This window comes from Saccoglossus kowalevskii, chromosome 6 (genome assembly GCF_978046115.1).
Source record: "Saccoglossus kowalevskii chromosome 6, keSacKowa6.1, whole genome shotgun sequence".
Taxonomy (NCBI): Eukaryota; Metazoa; Hemichordata; class Enteropneusta; family Harrimaniidae; genus Saccoglossus; species Saccoglossus kowalevskii.
In genome coordinates this window covers 1,401,051-1,421,258 of record NC_140646.1, presented here as the reverse complement: position 1 = coordinate 1,421,258, position 20,208 = coordinate 1,401,051, and the positions used below count along the sequence as shown (strand labels likewise).

The 20,208-nt window shown below is 34.5% G+C and overlaps 2 protein-coding genes across 2 annotated transcripts in view; one reads left to right on the top strand and one right to left on the bottom strand.

The window, feature by feature from the left end:
• Positions 1–5,364, bottom strand: part of LOC146741458 (uncharacterized) — a 50,567-nt gene extending 45,203 nt beyond the window's left edge. The window contains exon 1 of the mRNA XM_085499940.1: positions 5,259–5,364. The gene's annotated coding sequence lies outside the window, so the exon portion shown is untranslated. The remainder of the gene's footprint in view (positions 1–5,258) is intronic.
• Positions 5,365–5,392: 28 nt separating this feature from the next.
• On the top strand, positions 5,393–13,608 carry LOC100376678 (uncharacterized). The gene is made up of 3 exons (XM_002737115.4): positions 5,393–5,939; positions 9,719–9,988; positions 11,916–13,608. The coding sequence occupies exons 1-3, from the start codon at positions 5,759–5,761 to the stop codon at positions 13,244–13,246; spliced, it is 1,782 nt and encodes a 593-aa protein (XP_002737161.1). The 5' UTR covers positions 5,393–5,758; the 3' UTR covers positions 13,247–13,608.
• Positions 13,609–20,208: the final 6,600 nt, after the last annotated feature.

Sequence of the window (20,208 nt, the reverse complement as noted above, 5' to 3'; positions counted from 1 at the left end):
GACAAACAGGTTGCTATGTTCCCACGTCTTGTGACTAATATAATATAGCACCATGACACCTATCACAGGGTGACACCAAATTAGCATATTGTGTGTACTTGTAATATTCATACAACATGATATGAGGGCGGGGAGTTTACATTTGAGCATCACAGTCATCACGTTTGATATATGGGCTCCATGCAATGTATACAACACCTGAAAAGAACATTGTTTGTTTACATAAAACTATACAACAACTGTGGTACGTTAAACTAAAGCATTGATTATAGTTTAAATATTATGATTTCTAATGACCGGTGAATTTTTTTTTTTTATGAAATACAGAAATAAAAATGTATGCATGTAAATAGCCTGAAATGCTGGATTTGGGAAAACATAGCCAGTATTGTTTTGGTTTATTATTTATTCAATTAATGGATTAGAATAAAAGTTATCGTCATGTAAATACAAGATGCTTATTCCTTGTGTAGATTAGTGACAATTTCCATGCTAATCAAGTTTGACAAACTGCATGTAATTCACAATGCCATTAATATTTCAATTAGAATTTACAAAAGCGTACAAAAAGTTTGTCCATATAGTGTTTTTGACCTATTAGAAACCAAACCAAACAATTCAAAATCAATTCTGAAAAAATATTGTCATTCTTAATTAAAAACAATGCATGAGTTTGATACATATTAAAACGTGTTTTGATGAGAAAAACGATTGACCTAGAATACCACTAAGGGAGAAATATAAGGGCACATAGTTTTCAATGCCCAAGGTCAGTTAAACTTAAGGTATGACTATTTACATACAGGTCCATTCAATGCAAGCTGTTAAATGGCAAGTATATATGACTTAAAAAAGGTCGTCTTTGTGGGCAATCCTATATAAGGGCTGAATGCATGATTGGAGTACACCGGACGTGTTCTGACTTCAAATGTTGCATTGCACAACATCAATCGTGCTATCCTTTGACAATCACATGATGAATAGGTGGTGTGTAGACTGTTTTCAACCATAGTAACCAACACAAAAGACAGGTAAACTCTTGGCTCCACTCCCAGTTCAAACTGTGTTTGTTAATGATTGGTCAAAGTTCGAGTCAGTAGGATATGCTTCGGGCACAAAGACATACGTCCATGTGAAATTCATCTGCTTTGCATACTGATAAAAAACTAGTGTAAACACCATGACATTGTAGCTAGGCTGCTGCAGAGTAGTATCTTGTTTGGAAAACTCTTTTAGGAAAAACAAATTTTGAAACGAAACTTTTGAAATAAACTGGATAATATATTCTGTAGTTGAAACAGAGTGTGTGCACAGTGTGTTCTTGGTGTTTAATAACTTTCATAGAAAATAATAAATAGTTTAACTTTATTTTAGCTGGAATTAATTGTCGCTGTAAAGACTTTTTGGGTGTTTTGTATGTAGTTTATCTGTACTGATTTTTGAAGAGTTGAATGTAAAATATGGAAAAAAAGTGATATTTGCTGGATTTTATTTTCCTTCAGAGAAAATTAATCCCCCCAAAAAAGTATATTAACTGAAAGAACAATATATGTAACAGGAGGAAGATGGAGATAGTATTAAAGGAATCTGAAAAAGAAGAAATGGGTTTGGGAGGTTGTATTTAGTGTTTAATTGTGGGTACTCATGTACTCTTTCTCATCTCCAACAATATAGGACATAAGCCAACAGATAATTATATATACAAGTCTAGTGCACATGGGAAGATTACTATTTAGCAACTTGTCAGAATTCTGAAAGAGAGGAAGAAACAAGTGTTAATATAGCTGTATTTATTTATTTATTTATTTATTTATTTATTTATTTATTTATTTATTTATTGCTTCCCTTTTGTAACAGGGGCTCACTATGTAAACTAGGAGCTGCACCAAATAAAAAAAAAATACATTTCACTCAAAGACTTATGGATAAAAAACTTTTGATAGACAAAAAGAAATTAAGTTACATGAACTAAGATAACAAAATATAACAACAACAAAAAACATCTAAAAGTAGCAACAACAACAAAAAATAAGAAAACTAAAATATAAGAAGTACACTGGAAAAATATTAAATATTATCTGTATACCTCTTTCTACTGTCCATGGCATCAACTAAGAATTTTTTTGTAAAAGTATCAATTTCGTCACACAGGACTGAATTATACTGCCTTGTACTGTCACCCAGGATTAAACATAGCACTTCTTTGTTTGCTATGAAGTCTTTATGTAAATTTATTTCATTTTTGTTACATAGGAGCATTTCAATCCCTTCCATTAGAGTTTTTCTCTGTGCTGAGAAACATTCACAATGTAATATGAAATGCTCCAGTGTTTCAGGTTCCTTTTTGCAACATGGACAGATACAATCATTATTATCCAAGTTTGCCCATTTCCTTTTCTCATATGCCAAACCAAGAGTGCAGGATCTTGCCTTGAATTTTAATTGGGTGCCCTTGAAGTTGGATAAAGAATTTAAATATTTCTCACAATATTTTAAATTTGTTTTAAATTTTCTATAATGAACGAGACTTGATTTCTCTGCCATTTTTTGTTTCCATTGAATCTCGTCACTTTTTACAATCAAATTTTTAATATTTCTTTCAGACAGATGAGTGAATTGACTTTTGTTTATCTTTATATTTCTTTCTATATCTTCAATGCTATTTAGCCATGGCCAGGTCTTAATCAGATTATTCTCTTTAACTGCTGTTAGTTTATTAAAAATAATTTTTGACCATCTGGTTGATTCCATTAAACACAACCTCTTGTAATAATTCAGTTTTAATAAACTGACTCTACTTTTCATAGTTATCCACCCCAGGTCCCCTAGAACGGCTTCATTTGCTGTGTATCGACATGCTCCTAGAATAAACTTTCCCACTGTACGTTGCATTCTTTCTAATTTTTCCATATCTGTTGAACTAAATATTAGTAACTCACAGGCATACTCTAAGGCAGGTCTAATAATGTGGTTCCACAGGGATATACCATAATCTACTCTATTTACATTGCCATGGTTACCAAGAATTGATTTCATAATATATAATATTGTATAATACAAAGCTTTAACTCATCTATTTATCTGCAAAAACTGAATCAATCATGACGTGCATCTGAAGAATGTCTCAGCATTGAGAATGATTAGAGAAGTTTTCACATTATCAGCTTTTCATTTCAAGTGTACACAAGCACACTTTTCACATTACATCACGTATGGTAATACAAAAAAAGGAAGTAACGCTCACTAACTACGGTATTATTATACATGGGACCCCACTATAATCCACTTGACTGATCTTTACACTTTATAAAATTTAAATATCCAATTACCCGATTCACTTCCTGGGTTGATGAATTTTATTTCATCGGAACACAGGAAAAAGTTTGTTTAAAAGTATGATGAATCTATGACAACAGACAACTTCTGAAGTAAATCAATACTGCATAGGAAGAATATATTTAGGTCACCTGCACAAACAATTGTATACCAGATATTAAGTTACTCAGTCAACAACTTCATTGTGTTCTAAAGCTAAGATTAAAGTACAACTCTATATTTATAAATGTAAATTCTACCCAAGTAACTCACAACAATGAGTTATATATTTAAATCTTTTATTTTAACATAGAAAGTTTATAATTTACAGGATTATAAGGTTAAGGTTTTAAAAAAAAAAATCTGTAAAAGACAATTTTCAGTTTCACTTCCTATTGATATAATGGCTGTTCTAAGTAGTGAACAACTTTCCACATAATTATTCAGAGATATATTGAATACACCAACCAACATTTATATAATAAGAAAATTAGTTGTTTATAATCATACTAAATTATTATCAAATTATTTCTTTATTTTCTAAATATGCATTTAGCTTTCATTATATCAAGAGACTGTGTGTAAGGTGAAAGATTAAAAGTCCATCACCAGAGTATAAATACACTCCAATATGTCATAACAACTTAAAGAGTTTGTTCGCTTCAATTGTTAACTGTATTGCTGGTTAGTACAACTACTGGTGATTATAATTTCTACATTGGGCACACATTTGAGTAGTCTCCACCAAATTACTGGATATTGGACAAATCAAGATTTTGCTATGACATTCAAAACATGAGGGAAATTAATCACTCAAACATTTTACCAAAATTAGTCAGCTCATTTTTCAGGAAACAGAATGTATTTATTGTATATATAGGCATAACATAACTGTCAAGACCATCTCATGGAATGTAAATAAATAACAATAAAACAACCTCCCTGGGACAACCTCTCAATTCTAATCTGAATATAAAAGATTTATAGGAAAAACACCCATAAAACCATTTTTTTCCAGCAAGGTGGTAAAATGTGACAGAATCAGGATGTGGACAAAGCGGATGATGTATTTAGAATAATACTAGTAACAAACAAACCACAAACTTATTATTTGGAAAACATTTTGAAAGAAGATTTTTAAGGCTTTCCTTATTATTGAACCAAGAACAAATCATTTCAAAACTTCACACAAACTACTGAACTGGCCTCAAGGCCATACATCAAACAAGTTTGTTTTCCAGTACTAGCAAATGTGTGTCAGTTTGTGATAAATATAACTACATTGTAAAAACTATTTAAAAAGTGGTAACGTGGGCCAAGTATATAGCTAAATTGAAACAATCTCACAGAGAATACACAAGTCACGATCATTTCCTTGGTGTTCGTGAATAAAACAGACTTCCTGCTTTGGAAACGCGTCAGTCTACAGCATTGTACAGTAGACAATCGCTACTTGTCATGTCATGACCGAAACTTTTCCTCGTCAACGTTTTTCTTTTTTTATTTGCGAAATGTCCACACGCGAAAGACAGCCCAAACTTATCAGTATGTGGAAAAAACAACTTTAAACAAACTGTAAACTTTAATCTTTTAATTAATTATCCACACATAACTGTTCTAAAATTTTAATCCGGTCGACCGTGAAAAACTAACAAATAATTGCGACATCATGGTGAGAATTAAAACTGGCAAAAACTTGTGTTGTCTACCACAAAATGCCAAACTAGTTACGACACCATTCAATTCAGGTATGTTCAACGGACAGACGGCCTAAGGGGGCTGTTAACCGTGGTACCTTGGTAAGACCGTATGTGTACACATTGAATAGGGAGTAGGTAAAGGGGATTCCCCTTTTCGTACCCTTCTAGATATGCGTCGCCACTGACGATATAAAATATCATTTCGTTGACACGGTAGACAAGGAAGTAAAGAGGAGGGCCTACCTCAATCCAGGAAGCGCTTTGCTTTCATTCGACAAGTCGGTCGATCAGGTTCAGTATGTTTCTAGAGGTTGTCAGGCTAGTTCTCTGTGGTTGTCCTGCGTCAGCCCAAATGACCTCAAAACAATTTATGCAAGATCTTTACATGAGATCCGATTTCAAAAAGGAGCTTCATAAAATAAAACACACGTTGTGAAAAACGGTCTCAATTTGTCTAATGCATCATTCTTATTTTAATTTCATGTTTGTTTGGTCAAATTCTATTCTATTAGAGTCATTTGAAAAAGTTTTGTTAAAAAAAGTTTTTCCTGAAATTAGTTGAAACAATTTCCCAGCAGCCTTTGCGATAGGCGCCATTTTAACAGGCGGTGGAGTTGTAACATAATTTCCTGGTTGTGTGCTTCACGGCATTTTCATTGTTAAACTTGCATGTTTTACCCTCGTGTTAATATTGCAAATGTTTATTATCCATTCTGGAACAACTTGAAAAGTAATCTGCTCAAATGTCTGGCAACGAAGAGCAAGAACCTACGGCACAACAGGAGCATGAGCATCTTGTATCGGGCGATGCCGTTGTTATTGTCGCCGAAGGATGCGCAGCCACCGTGTGTCTGGAACCTGATGGACAGAATCACCAACAAGAACACGTTCACGTAGAACGAGAACATAGCTCAGAATCTACTGGTAAATGATATAAAACTGTTCAAGTATTAATTCTATAATGCATCTTAAGTGCACCATGATATTTAATTTATGTTGTAGTACCTCGATCTTGTAAGTTGTACCACAGGAAGCCCGGGAACTATGATCAACTGTACGGACTCCCTATGAGCGGGGGGGGGGGGGGGTATTGGCTGGTTAGCCAGTTAGCCTTGCTCAACTGGTTCGTAACCAGTCTTGTGATTCATTTTTAAGTTTCCGTAACCGTGCAACCCACCCCTCATGGATGAAGCAAATCCGAGGGGGTGATTACTAGTAATATACTGATACAGATTACAGAAATCCAGGGGGTCTTATTTTTGGTGGACTAAAGCTGAAAAGAAACAATTTTTAGGTTTTTATCAACTCGATATTACATGGATGATGCAAATCCGAGAGGTCATTTATAATACTGGATTCACAGTAAATTAGTCCCACCACATTCGTTGTGCAAGTCAATTCGTCTTATTTCACGTTCGTCCCAAGACACTTTCGTTCAACCTTTGTTCAGCCTTACGATATTGTGCATAAATATAATAAACAACTATTACCATGTTTACCATTTTTCGGCACATTAATTAATTATACAATGTACAATAATCATGAAATATTAATGACTTGATTCTAAGATTAATGGATTAAAGTAATGCAAAGTGAGATACAATAAACTACTGGGGTTCAGTCTTCAGGGTGCTATCTTATGTACGGTGAGTGTGTGACCACGATTAGATAGTTTGTTGGTTGGATTTTGTTGTGCGTATTGAACGAGATAGTATCGAGCTAACCTATATATAAAGAAATCGAATGAATCAACTTTGGGACGAATAAACTCGTTAAAAGAATCGACCATCCACTGAGGGCTCTGATATGAGACATGTATATTAGTCCGAGGGGTTTTTTTTTTACTCCCGTGTGCGAAGCACAAAAGGGAGTTGCAGTTACCCTGTCTGTACATGTATGTCTGTATGTACATGTATGTATGTCACTTTTCTTGTTCCACCGTTATCTCAAGAACCACTAATCAAATTTTGGTGAAACTTGGTACATAGATGCTCTGGGATAATGCGCAGAGTTGATTAGGTTTTGGTAAAAATCTATGAATATTAATTACCTAATTTGCATGATAATTAGCTGATTTTTAGCTGTTCCAAGACTGTTCCACTGATATCTAAAGAACCACTCATTGGATTTTGATGACATTTGGCACATGGATGCTCTGAACTAGTGCGCAGATTTGATTAGTTTTGGGTAAAAATTTATGAATATTAATTACCTAATTTGCATGATAATTAACTGATTTTAAGCTGTTCTATGACTGTTCCACTGATTTTTGAAGAACCACTCATTGGATTTCAATGAAACTTGGCACATGGATGCTCTGAACTAATGCACAGATTTGATTAGTTTTGGGTAAAAATCTGTTCATATTATTAATTACCTAATTTACATAATGATTAATCAATTTTCGGCTTTTCCACTGATATCTCAAGTACTAATCATAACATTTCAATAAAACTTGGTACATAGGTGTCATATGACACTGCACATACCTGATAGTTTTTAGGGTAATATCAGTACATATTAATTACCTAATTTGCAAAATTAATTAATTTTCAGCTTTTGATATTTCGAGTAGTAATGATCACGTTTCAATGAAACTTGGTGCATAGTTACTTGAGGACTGTGCAGAGACCTAATTAGTTTTTGGGTAAATATTTTTGCATATTAATCACCTTATTAGCATAATTAGTTAATTTTCAGCTTTTCACCTGATATCTCAAGTACTAATCATCACATTTCAATGAGACTTGCGACATAGATATTCTAGCACTATGCAGAGACCTGATTAATTTTGGGATAAATAATTGTGCCTATTAATTAGCTAATTTGCATAATTAGTTAATTTGTTGCTGTTCTATGATGTCTAAAAACTACTCATTGGATTTCAATGAAACTTTTAAAGAGTACCCATCACATTTCAATGAACCTAAGACTATGCACCATATTAGTTTTTGGTAAATATTTATGCTTCTTAATCACCTAATTAACGTAATTAATTAATACTGATATCTCAAGTATTGATCATCACATTTGAATAAAACTTGGTACATAAATGCTCTAGGACAATAGACAGTCTGATTAATTTTGGGTTAAAATCTGTTCATATTAATTCTCTAATTAGCATAATAATTAATATTTTTTTTGTTCTAATCACATTTCAATGAAACTTGGTACATTGTGCAGACCTTATTAGTTTTACACTTAAATCTGTTCATATTAGTTACCATATTTGCATAATTAGTTTTCAGCTATTCCATCAATATCTCAAGTATAAGTAATTTTGAATTAATTTTTAATGTGTCTCCAAAACTCTCAGCACACGGGAGTTCTTTCTAAGCTTTCTTTGATTTATCTGAGAGGTTAAGTTTTCCCAATTATCATCTGTGTACGTGAAATGGAGGTTATTACTTAAGGTAAAAGCCTACTCATATTTTTTGAGAAATTTGGTCGAAAATCGCATGACAATGTTCATTGGTTTATTATGTAAAATCATGGAGCTATTGTCTCATGGCACCATAAAATAGCATTCTATTGTGTGTTACAGTGACGTATTTTGAGAAACTTGTCCTAATTTTTTTTAAAAATAGCTATTTTTAGAACAATTCCATAGAGCGCAATGTTAAACAAAAATTGCATTTTTCAACACTTTTAAAACCCAGATTTTTGAAAAAATTCTGGAAAACAAAAAGAAGGCCATTATTAACTGTCACACGCAATGTAATATCACCGTAATTGGTATAGTACAGGTGTGATGGTTCAAATACCAAAATGGCAACAGTAACAGAAAGACTTCCCTGGCGGCGATGATAAAATACGAACACGGAGCCAACAGATGAGGTTTCAACTGGTACTGGTATTATTATACTCTGCAAACATCAAGTACAATAACGCGGTAAAACTCCACTACTCCAATGACTAGATTCTTAAACTCCAATACAATTCAACGAGATCTCCGATCTGAACTCAGTGCTGAACAACTCCCCTATATATACCCACACTGTCTATAAATAGACCATTACATCAGCATACATAATAAGTCTGGAACTTACTACAAATTTCTAGAATGTTCCATTACCTTCTATTGCCTCCTACAGTGTTCTATTACCTATCTAAAAAAAATCTAGAATATTCCACCCAGACACAGTACGGTTCTAGAACATTCTCAGTGACACGGAAGTGGTAAATAAGTCGTATGCGACATTAACATTTTATTATTTTTGCAGCCTATGTCACCAGCCTACAATTTGAGATATGGCATAATATCTCTGCCATAGGAACCTATGGTAAAAGCACTATAATACTGCCAAAATGGCCGCTATCCACGAAAATACAACCATGATTTTCTCAAAAATTAACCTGGTGACCCACATTTTTTTCAAAGTCAATATTCTTATATTGCCCGGAAGTACAATATATTAAAAAATGAATAAATTCTGGGTTTTTGAAATCATGAGTAGGCATCTACCTTAAGAACCTTGGAGTGAGCGTTGTATCTTATTCTAAAGAGTACACATACCATATTCCTGAAGGTGTGTGGATAGAAACTAGAATGACCAACTCTGTTGGTACAGCAATGCAATGTGCTGTAAATTGGTTAATTTACAGATGGTTTGGTGGAAAACTTGATCCTCTATAAAAAAAAAAAAAAACCTTTGGACTAATTTTTCTGTATGTAATAATAATTAATGCAATGTGTTTTACAGTTGATTTAATGCATACAGTACCTGCCATAATTGAGGCAACTGAAACAGAAGCTAATGGGACAGCAACAGTTACAGTACAATATCATGTGACTTCAACCAATCCTTGCACTATTACCAGAACTCATGAGACGCCCTTGACTCAAACTGCTGAAGTGGCCTCTCGAACTGAGATTCCCCAAGATATTGGAGCAGTAGTGGATGTATTAATTTGTGGTCAGTGTCATCAACAGTATATAGATATCGTAGAATTTCTCAATCATAAAGCAGAACGTAAGTTTTTATTCTATTTCTAACACCACTTAATCATATACATGTACTCAAACTGTTTATACACTGTATTACATTCAATTTTCAATAAGTACATGCCGACCCAAATAAACTTAGCAGCTTTTTTAGCTCCGCTGTCGACTTTGTCGAGCGGAGCTTATCATATGAGTGATTGTCCGTCGTCCGTGTCAATGTTTTACTTATTCGACTTCTTCTTGAAAACTACAAGCCTGAATGCTTTGATACTTGGTGTATATGTACCTTGGGTAGACCTCTCTCAGATTTGTTCATTTCATGATCATATCTTCAATTCTCTAATTTTGGTGAATATTTTTGTCATTTTTGGTAAAAAGTGATATTTTCGACTTCTTGTTAAAAACCCCAAGTCCAATTGCTTTGATATTACATATATAGGTACTACATGTGGATCTCTCTCAGATTTGTTCATTTTGTAATGATATCTTCAATTCTCTAATTTTGGTGAATATTTTTGTCATTTTTGGTAAAAAATGATATTTTCGACTTCTCGTTAAAAACCGCAAGTCCAATTGCTTTGATATTAGATATATAGGTACTACATGTGGTCCACTCTCAATTTTTTTCATTTCATGATGATATCTTTAATTTTCTAATTTTGGTGAATATTTTTGTCATTTTTGGTAAGAAGTGATATTTTCGACTTCTTGTTAAAAACCACAAGTCCAATTGCTTTGATATTATATATATAGGTACTACATGTGGACCACTCTCAAATTTTTACATTTCATGATGATATCTTTAATTTTCTAATTTTGGTGAATATTTTTGTCATTTTTGGTAAAAAGTGATATTTTCAACTTTTTTTTAAAAACCGCAAGTCCAATTGATATTGTTCATTTTCTAATATATCTTCTGTTCTTTAATTGAAATGTGCATTGCTAACAGCGGAGCTATCTCAGCCGAGAGGCTGCTTGTTACTTTTGTTGGTTATTGTTTATGGCTTAAAATAACACTGAGACATAGTCTCTTTAGAATAATAGCTGCGATAATCACAGACATGAGTAAAGGTTTGGAAATCAAGCATGGCAGTAATGATTATGAGTGTGGTGGTTTCAGATGCTGTTTGCGTCTTGGGGAGAACACTGCGTTCCCCATAGAATCAGTGTGTGATCAACACTCGCATCTGTCTTTATCTGTACCTGGATTTTGTTGCCCTTTTAACATCTGTCACCACTGTGGCCAAGTAAACTTTGAACATTTCATACTTCCTAGGTTAGTTGTGTTGAGTTTGCTTTTTTAGCAGGATTCAAAGCAGGTTTCAGTTACTGGCTTATTCCACTACATATAATTGAATAATAATCAAGTAATATGTTGTAACTTTAACTCAAATCACACTTAAATATTCTTCTTTTTCAACACACTTCTGTATGCTTCCTATTTGCTGCCGTTTGTCGTGAGGTGGGTCTCTAAGATGATGATCAAAATGATATCTGCAATTTTTGTTGAAAACTTTTGTAATTACTAAATGTATGTATGTAAACTGTCTGTACTTTGGTGAGTTTTTATATTATCACAAAAGTCCTTGCTAGTGATGGGTACGCGGAACCCCAAAACGTTTTTCACTCACTATATATTTATTGTAAAAATATATTGGTACATGTACTAGTAAGATTCTTTATTGTGCCTTCTGTGGAAATTTCAGGATGAACTACATCTCAAGTTATTGATTAATATGGGTAACATACAACACTGTTAAAACAAAATTCTGTTTCCACAATTTCCACCATTTTTCATTAAAATATGCTCATAAAAATGCAGTTCGTACGTGTGGAACCTAACAGACTAGACGGATTATATATTGTTTTTATATTACCACAGCTAATCTTACTACTATGACATCTGTGTGCATAAAGAACCTTAAAACTTAAAAAGTTGTGCTTTAATTCTTCAGATCAAACACCTGGTGGCAATCATCGATGTGAACTTTGTAAGAAGACATTCAGTACTGGGCTTGTGGTTGTGGAACACTACCAATGTAAACACAAAGTTGCCTTCCCAAGGGAGAATAGCAACGTCAACAACTCAAACTTCCAGTCTACTAACCACACTAATCTTCAGCCAGTTGTTCTACATAATTCCTCAAGGAAGAAAAACCATGATGAGAAAAAAGATAAGCCAGCGAGTGATGAATCAGATGCACACAGAGAAGACAATGACTTCAAATTTTTGTTGATTACTGAGAAGGTAAAAGGCGCAAAGTTTGAGTATGGCAAAACAGCTTTCAAATGTCTGTTTTGTAATCATAAAACACAGACTAAAAATGTTCTTGTGAAACACGTAACAAATAAGCATGCTGATGTTATGGGTCAAGAGCCAGAAGTTCCAGTGGTTTTAAACAATGACACATGCAAGGAACAGGTCATGCTGCTTTCTGAGTACAATAAGATGAATCAATGTTCTCTGAAAAATCCCCTTGAGCATGGAAGAAGTGCCAGAAAGCATAGAGCTAAGAAGTATAAAAAAGATGATCCCTGGGGGATTTATCCCTGCGAGTTTTGCGAGAAGGTGTTCAATCGTGCCAGGTCCTTGAGGGTACACTTGGAAACTCATCGCACAGAGAAAAACTTTCTGTGTGATGAGTGTGGAAAAGCGTTCAAATCACAAACAAGGCTGCGTGTACACAGACGAGTGCACAGGAACAAAATATTCAAGTGCATTCAGTGTGATTTCCAGTCTAATATTAACGCCGCAATACATGCCCATAGGCAGATGCACACTCAGGGGTCAGTGCTTTGTGACATATGCGGCTATGCTTATACTGACAAATCTACACTGCACAAGCACATGCGAGTACACTCCAGGGATAGGCCGTACGGTTGTACATTTGAAGGCTGCACTTGGAGATTCAAAACTGAGGCTATGTATAAAGCCCATATCAGGGCACATACCAGCGACGGAAAATTCAAGTGTAGTTTTTGTGGGTATCTTTTTCGACACAAACACCACTTGCAGAGACATGAAACGAACATGCATGGTGTGAAAATTACAAAATCAGTACGCGTTCAGAAGGAAGAGAAAGTTGCGATTGAGCTGGCTGATGCAACTACAGTGACAGTGGGGCCTCAGATACAGCACATTGTAGTAGATGGTGCAGGCAATGCCATATCATATGAGCAAGCTGACTTTGCTACCTTGAATTACCAAACTTTGATTCAAACACCAGAAACAAGACAAATACTGCAGGCTGCGCAAGAGCAAGAAAACCCAACTGTTTTTTCATGAACAATAAATTTCGCTTACTAAACAACCTTGCTCAGTATAAATAAATCTTTTGGTAATGTATTCAGTGTACATATGAATAATCTGTGGTTTTATTCAGTTCAAAGTTGAACTATGATGCTTCATGTATGATGTTTATTTTTGTGGTACATTCTTGCATAGAGGAAATCAGTCTTGTTGTGAACTGTGACATGTACTACTGTATTTGCATTAATGTGCTTTAATACATTGCTGAAACAATTAGCTCAGACTCCGTATTATCTATGATGTGCTGTCTTAACTAATTTTGCATTTAGAATGTTTTGTACACATTAATGATATATATTGCTCAGACAGTGAATATTAAATTATCTTTTCTGAATGTTGATCTAAAGCATTTATTATTGAGAGTATTAACTGGCATGTAACAGAGGTTGATGTGATTATGTACTGCAAATGCAGTATCAATAAAAATCAATAAAATTCAACCCTCCATAAGACCTCATACAGACATGCTCAAAAGCATTTATGCTTGAATGTGTTACGGACACATTCCTAATTTGTCAAACGTGTGTTGTATTCATGTCACTTTTCTTCTTTGTTTACGTCAGACACAGCAACAATGTAACATAGCAGACACAGGCACGAAATCTTGTAAAATGCTTTTCTGTGGCATTTTTGGCTGTTGTATATCTAAAATCAAGAAAATATTTGCAACAATAAGGTTATCACCTTAATACTACAAAGTTTGAAATTGAGCAGTATGGTATCGGTCGATATGGTTGTTGTACTGCTATTTTATTTTCTTATTAACCTTGTATTATAGATTGCCTTGTGTATGAACCCCACAAATGAGCGAAGTAGGTGTGTGTGGGGTGCAATTTAGTTTTATCCTGGAGAGGAATTAAACAATTGGACCTCAGTCTGGTTTAAACCATTACCATTATTAGGGGTCTTCATCAGTCCGTCCAGAGTGATTTCTTGGAGATGGCCATACATGTGTACGTCAATTTATTTTTCTATTCTATCAAATATGGCTGAATTTTAATGCCAAAATTCAGTCAAATTTGATTCTTGTGTGTTCGTCATTTTTCGAAGATGGCTTGACCGATTTTGTTGAGACTTGTTACAAAGACAAAGGGACTTTTTTGAAATGATCAAATATTGCCAACTGACAGCCATTTTGATTGTTAATCATGGCTTTTGTCTGTCCATTAATATTTCTCAGAGATGCCTCAACTGATTTCAATGATACAAAATACAAAGACACAGTGTGGAGGTATACATATTCCCATTTTGAATGTCATTTTTTTGGGGTGTGTCCATCATCATTTCTCGGAGATGCCTGGACCGATTTTGCTGAGACTACAAAGACAGAGTGACCACTGGTACAGATGCACATTGATTTATTTTTTCAAGTAATCAATTAATGAGCTCATTTGCATATTTAATTATTAATTTGAATTCTTGTGAACCAATAGTCCGAATGAGACCAAACTTGGTATAGACTTACTTGATCTGTCAATATAAGATGTGTGCTAAACAATATTGACTTTCAACTTAATTAATGAGCTTATTTGAATATTTAATTAATTTTGATTTTTTTTGTTAATATCTTGTGAAATAATTGTTCATGTATTTGCTATTTAATATTGACTTTAAATTGAATTTCCATATTTAGTTGATAGTAAATTTTTGTTGAAATTGGATGCAAATTTTATCAAATTTAACAGATGTCCTAGCTGTTAACTTTGAGTAACATAATTTTGATTTTCAACTTAATCTTCCTACTCGATTTTATACATATACATGTACATTCAAACTTTATAATTCATAGCCAACTATAATCACATGTGACAAGTGGGGGGGGGGGGGGGGCTGTTTCATCTTCAGATGAGCCTGTGTAACTGTCATCATTTATAGTATCTCTCATTAGTGGAATAAAATCTTGTTAAACAGTACAGTTAACAGTACCAATTTCCATTAAAGTAGTTTAGTGCTGTCTGAATACTCGTATAGCGAGGGAATGAGAAGGGGGAATTCCCTACTAAACACTAATGAATAATAAATTTTACTGCTTAGTTGCACTCTTTACTAGGGTTTCAAATGCCTTCATTTTTACTATGGTTTATTTGATTTTCAGTTATTGGGACAGAAATGGGGAATCCCCTGTTTATGTTCGTCTAGTTGTGTGCATGTTTGTAGTGCTCTATAGAGAGGTGTACAATAAAGTATGCACATGTTTTTCCATGCCATAGATATTCACAACTACATTCATCAGTTCTATATAAATAAGTTGTGTGCTATTTGTAAGGTTTATTTGTTTATCTTTTCATTATATACACAATTTTGTTTTTGCCTTACTCTCTCAAATTGTGATATAGCAAACACTTAAATTGTAGCAGTGCAATTCACTTGTACTGTTACAGTAATATATACATGTACATTTGGTAGATGAATTTGTGTTATACATTGGTTTTTTGACAATTCACACAGCTTGGTCTCTATGCAGTTTGTCATACCACTGGTACTACCCTTATCCTGTCAGCCCCATGTATACTAGTACTTTGAAATTACCAGATAATGGTTCAAGTTTTGGCCAGTACTTTACTAATTACCTCTGTTTGGGCTTCATGTCATAATACTGCTGCAGTAACTTTCAAAAGTAATGCACGTTTCAAATTTAAGAAACCGCCAGTTGGAAAGTGTTTTCCTATCTCCCCATTTATGGGCAGTGCATGTTTGTAAGTTTCCTTCACTTCAATATCATAATTACATTTCAAAAACAACTAATGTTATAATTTGTTTAGCTCCGCTAGCTTATCATATGAGTGATTGTCCGGTGTCGTCCGTCGTCGCTGTCCGTATCAATGTTTTACTTTTTCGACTTCTTCTTGAAAACTACAAGCCTGAATGCTTTGATACTTCGTGTATATGTACCTTGGGTAGACCTCTCACAGATTTGTTCATTTCCTGATGATATCTTCAATTCTCTAATTTTGGTGAATATTTTTGTCATTTTTGGTAAAAAGTGATATTTTCAACTTCTTGTTAGAAACCAATAGTTCAATTGCTTTGATATTACATATATAGGTACTACATGTGTACCTCTCTCAGATTTGTTCATTTTGTGATGATGTCTTCAATTCTCTAATTTTGGTGAATATTTTTGTAATTTTTGGTAAAAAGTGATATTTTCGACTTCTTGTTAGAAACCAATAGTTCAATTGCTTTGATATTACGTATATACCGATAGATACTACATGCATACCTTTCTCAGATTTGTTGGGTGATACCAAGGTGGAAAATGGTTGCACATATGAGGGTAATTCCTGGAATTGCAATAGAGAGGGTTCAAGCCAAAATACACTATATAGTGTTTTCATGTTTCGACTGATATTTCTGTGGTATTCTGCTGCTGTAACTAATGCAAGATTTGTTCCGAAATTCAGTGTATTGTGTGCACTCAAGAGTTATTCGTTTTTTTGCTGAAAAGACCCCTATTTTTTAATGGCAGATTCGAACTAGGTTAACTCCCACCGAGAAATATGCATTGTCGCTTGAATGAGAGCTAATTAAACACTTTTTCCAGACCGGCGAAAGAGTATGCAACAGCCAAGTGTAACAGCCTATCACGTGATTTTACTCAGAATGTCAACATGGAAAGAGGCTATTCCATTTTACGCAGGAATAATTGGGAGTAGAATATGTGAAGGATTGTATCAACAGAGATGTGTATACTGAAAAGTAATATCTATCCTTCTTTTGCATCGCTGAGCTTTTCTTTTTTAGTATACTTGTTTAAAAATGCTATATTTGCATGATTTGCGATGTTTTTTTTTAGGGGAGTGTAACAGCACACCACATGGTTCGTTTGAATACAATGGTGAAGGGATGGCACGATAGGGCACCGTCCGATCTCGATAGAATGTTTCGAATCAGTCATCCGTAGTGACGGAATGACTTTCGTCGACAGCGGTCGTTGATGAGCTGCACGCTACAACGTGTGATGTTGCTTGTTAGCCGTGGATTGAATGAATCTTGATTTCCGGTAAAAATGTCGCTCATTTGACATTGGTATCTTTATTTGGAACTGGGTAACGCCGCAATTTCGCCAGCAGAAACCTCCTGGTACTTTGATGTTGATGGTCTATGATAAAGCTCATTCAACATACATCAAGTTCTCTCAATCGTAGTATTCCATGTGGTGTACAACTAATATTAGGGATTTCAGTCACTTGGTTAATGACATCAAAAACTACAAAATACGTGAGCAAAACTAAAAGCAAAAAAAAGAAAAAAAATGACCATGAATTCTATCTCTATATCTTATGGCAATTTTCTGAAAATTGCAACTCATTGCGAGTAGCCGTTTTGACAACACTGGAGAATAAAATTGAAACATTTGAAAATCCTGGCAAGCGCTGTGAACGCGAGCGTGACCTCCAAATTTAACCCGGTGTTCTAAATCCAGAGAAGTTTGCTGCGTTTTCCCCGCGTTGGAATGGACCGTAAATGCCACTGAAATCAAGTAGGGGATGACAGCTATAGAATGAGAGGTGATAGGCGAGAATCGGTCGAAAATTGGCGAAACGGCAATAAAAACAAAAGTTAAACGTCAATTTTCGTATCGACTTACAAAATTCTGGCACATATATCACTCATAATTTGAAAAAATATATATTTAATAGACAAAAATCTAGGTTTTGTGAGTGTGACATCAATTTAAAGAGTGCGTAAAAATAAGCAAAGCTTGGTAGAACGCATAGCCGGTCGATGAGGGCGTTTTCAATGCATTTGTATAAGAATAAAAACGAAGGCAACATAAACGAACGTAAAACTTGTTTATCTTTATTGACACTGACAGATGATTTAAAATGAAATTTGAATATGGCCCGTTTCTATGGTAACAGACGGTCTATATATTTCCCTCTAATGACATTAGATAAACATTGATAGAAAGTTCATTTGTTGAAAATTTGGTGAAAATTCAATAAAAAAAGGGATATGGCAGTTTAAGTTCAGCTCCAATTAAATAATTAGTGCTTATTCATCCAAAATAGTGCCGTTGTCTTTACTATTCAGTAGTGCTTTGTTGTGTCATCCTTTGTCCAAAATTAAGAGATGCTGATTGAAGCTACAAAGTACCATATCTCGAGAACTGTTACCCTGATTTTCATCAAATAAAATGCATTGTATTGCTCTAGTAGAGATCTGACTAATGACACCACTCTATGATATGTGTATAATTTCCCCCTGAAATCCCTATTGATACAGTGTAACAATGTTGGCGCCGGTGATATCTTACCAGTGCGCAACGTAGCCAAAATAAAAGGCATGGTCATTTGAACACTGTTATTACGAGACTGGTAGGAGTTAATAAATGTGGGACGAAAGTATTCAAAAAACAGATTTTGGCTGTTGCCATGGTAGTGGTGGGTCAGGATTGTTTTTCCAATTAGTGATGGTACGACCTACCTGTCAAGTATGAACAAAATCAGCCAAGCCACAACAAAAATCACAGAAGAGATAGTTAAAAAGCCATACCTGGTGAACAGTTACTCTAAATTTGGGGTCAACTTTCTCATTGATGAAAAAAAATAGTATCATTGTGCCCATACTCAAGCCGAGTACAATGAGCTATGTCTGAGGTGTTGTATCCTAAATTTGTAGGAGATACATTAAGCTCGAAGCTATCCAAAAATCATTTTTTACTGTTGCTATGGCAACGATGGACCAACATTTTTTTTAGATTTTTCCTAATAACTAGGGTGAAGGTGTGACCTACCTGCCATGTTTGAGTGAAATCGGCCAAGCCAAAAAAATCACAGAAGAACTAATACGTGAAAACACTGGAAACCACACACACAAATGATTTGAGGGGCAATCCTAGTAGAACGGGTCGCCAATACCATGTTTATTAGCATATTGACCGTGAAAATACCGAAAACATTATTGCATGGGTGATATGCAAATTAGTTTACTCTATTGAGACACAGCACAGGGAAAATCGGATTCACATGTAATGCTTGAAAACGTTTCAGCGAAAATAAATTAAGTGAAATTCTATGTGACTTCATAAGAGTTGGAAATGAACAAATTATGTGACGCCCGACCCTACCACTCCATACACAATGTAGACTATCCCCCCAAAACATCCTTTCACTCACGGTTTCACCAGTGCATTCTATTTGACTTCAGAAGAAATTGAAATAAACAAATTATATGACAACGCACTTACAATTATAATTTCAGCCTCTAGTTCAGCACTGATTAAATAAACTATCATTCATTGCCTACATCAGTGACTTCAAAATACATGTTTCAATCCCAGGAATTTCACTTGCTATTAATTGCATGGGACTGCCAGTCTTTCATGATTTTCTATTGTAATATCAATTTTGCGATTACTCTGACCATGAAGCTGTAACCACAGATCGTCTTGGTGCTGTAACTAAATCCTGGTATAAGCACTGGTTAGGCAGGCTTGAACTATGCATGTGAAGCCAGTCGAGAGGTATATTCAATCCTATAGATTTCTCATTGTTTGGTAACTATTTGCTGCAAATGCAACAAAAATCAATATAAAAATATTACCCACACAGCATTCTACAGATTACTTGTTTTCTAATGATGTCTTCAGTTCTTTAATTGAAATGTGCATTGCTAACAGCGGAGCTATCTCAGCCGATAGGCTGCTTGTTTTCTATTAGAAGCACATCTTGGGAGGCCAAAAACGTTTGTTTTGGTGTAATTTTACGTATACCTTACTCGTTCTGATCTTTTTAACTTTTTTAGCAAATTGTTCACACACTTCTAATCAAGCAAATGGACATACCCCCGGTAAGTGTAACCCACAACCATCCACAGCTACATGTAATCTCTGCTTTTTGTAGCCTACTTTAAAAACAAATTTTCCAATGAAATGGTGAGTTCTATTGTGGATTTATTTTAGTAGATTTTCCAAGTGAATAATTAATGCATTT

Excerpts from the sequence above, each read along its gene's own strand:
- LOC100376678 (XM_002737115.4), top strand. The coding sequence starts at position 5,759 with ATGTCTGGCAACGAAGAGCAAGAACCTACGGCACAACAGGAGCATGAG. Across the intron at positions 5,940-9,718 it reads ACATAGCTCAGAATCTACTG|TTGATTTAATGCATACAGTA; the intron begins GTAAATGATATA and ends TGTGTTTTACAG. Across the intron at positions 9,989-11,915 it reads TCTCAATCATAAAGCAGAAC|ATCAAACACCTGGTGGCAAT; the intron begins GTAAGTTTTTAT and ends TTAATTCTTCAG.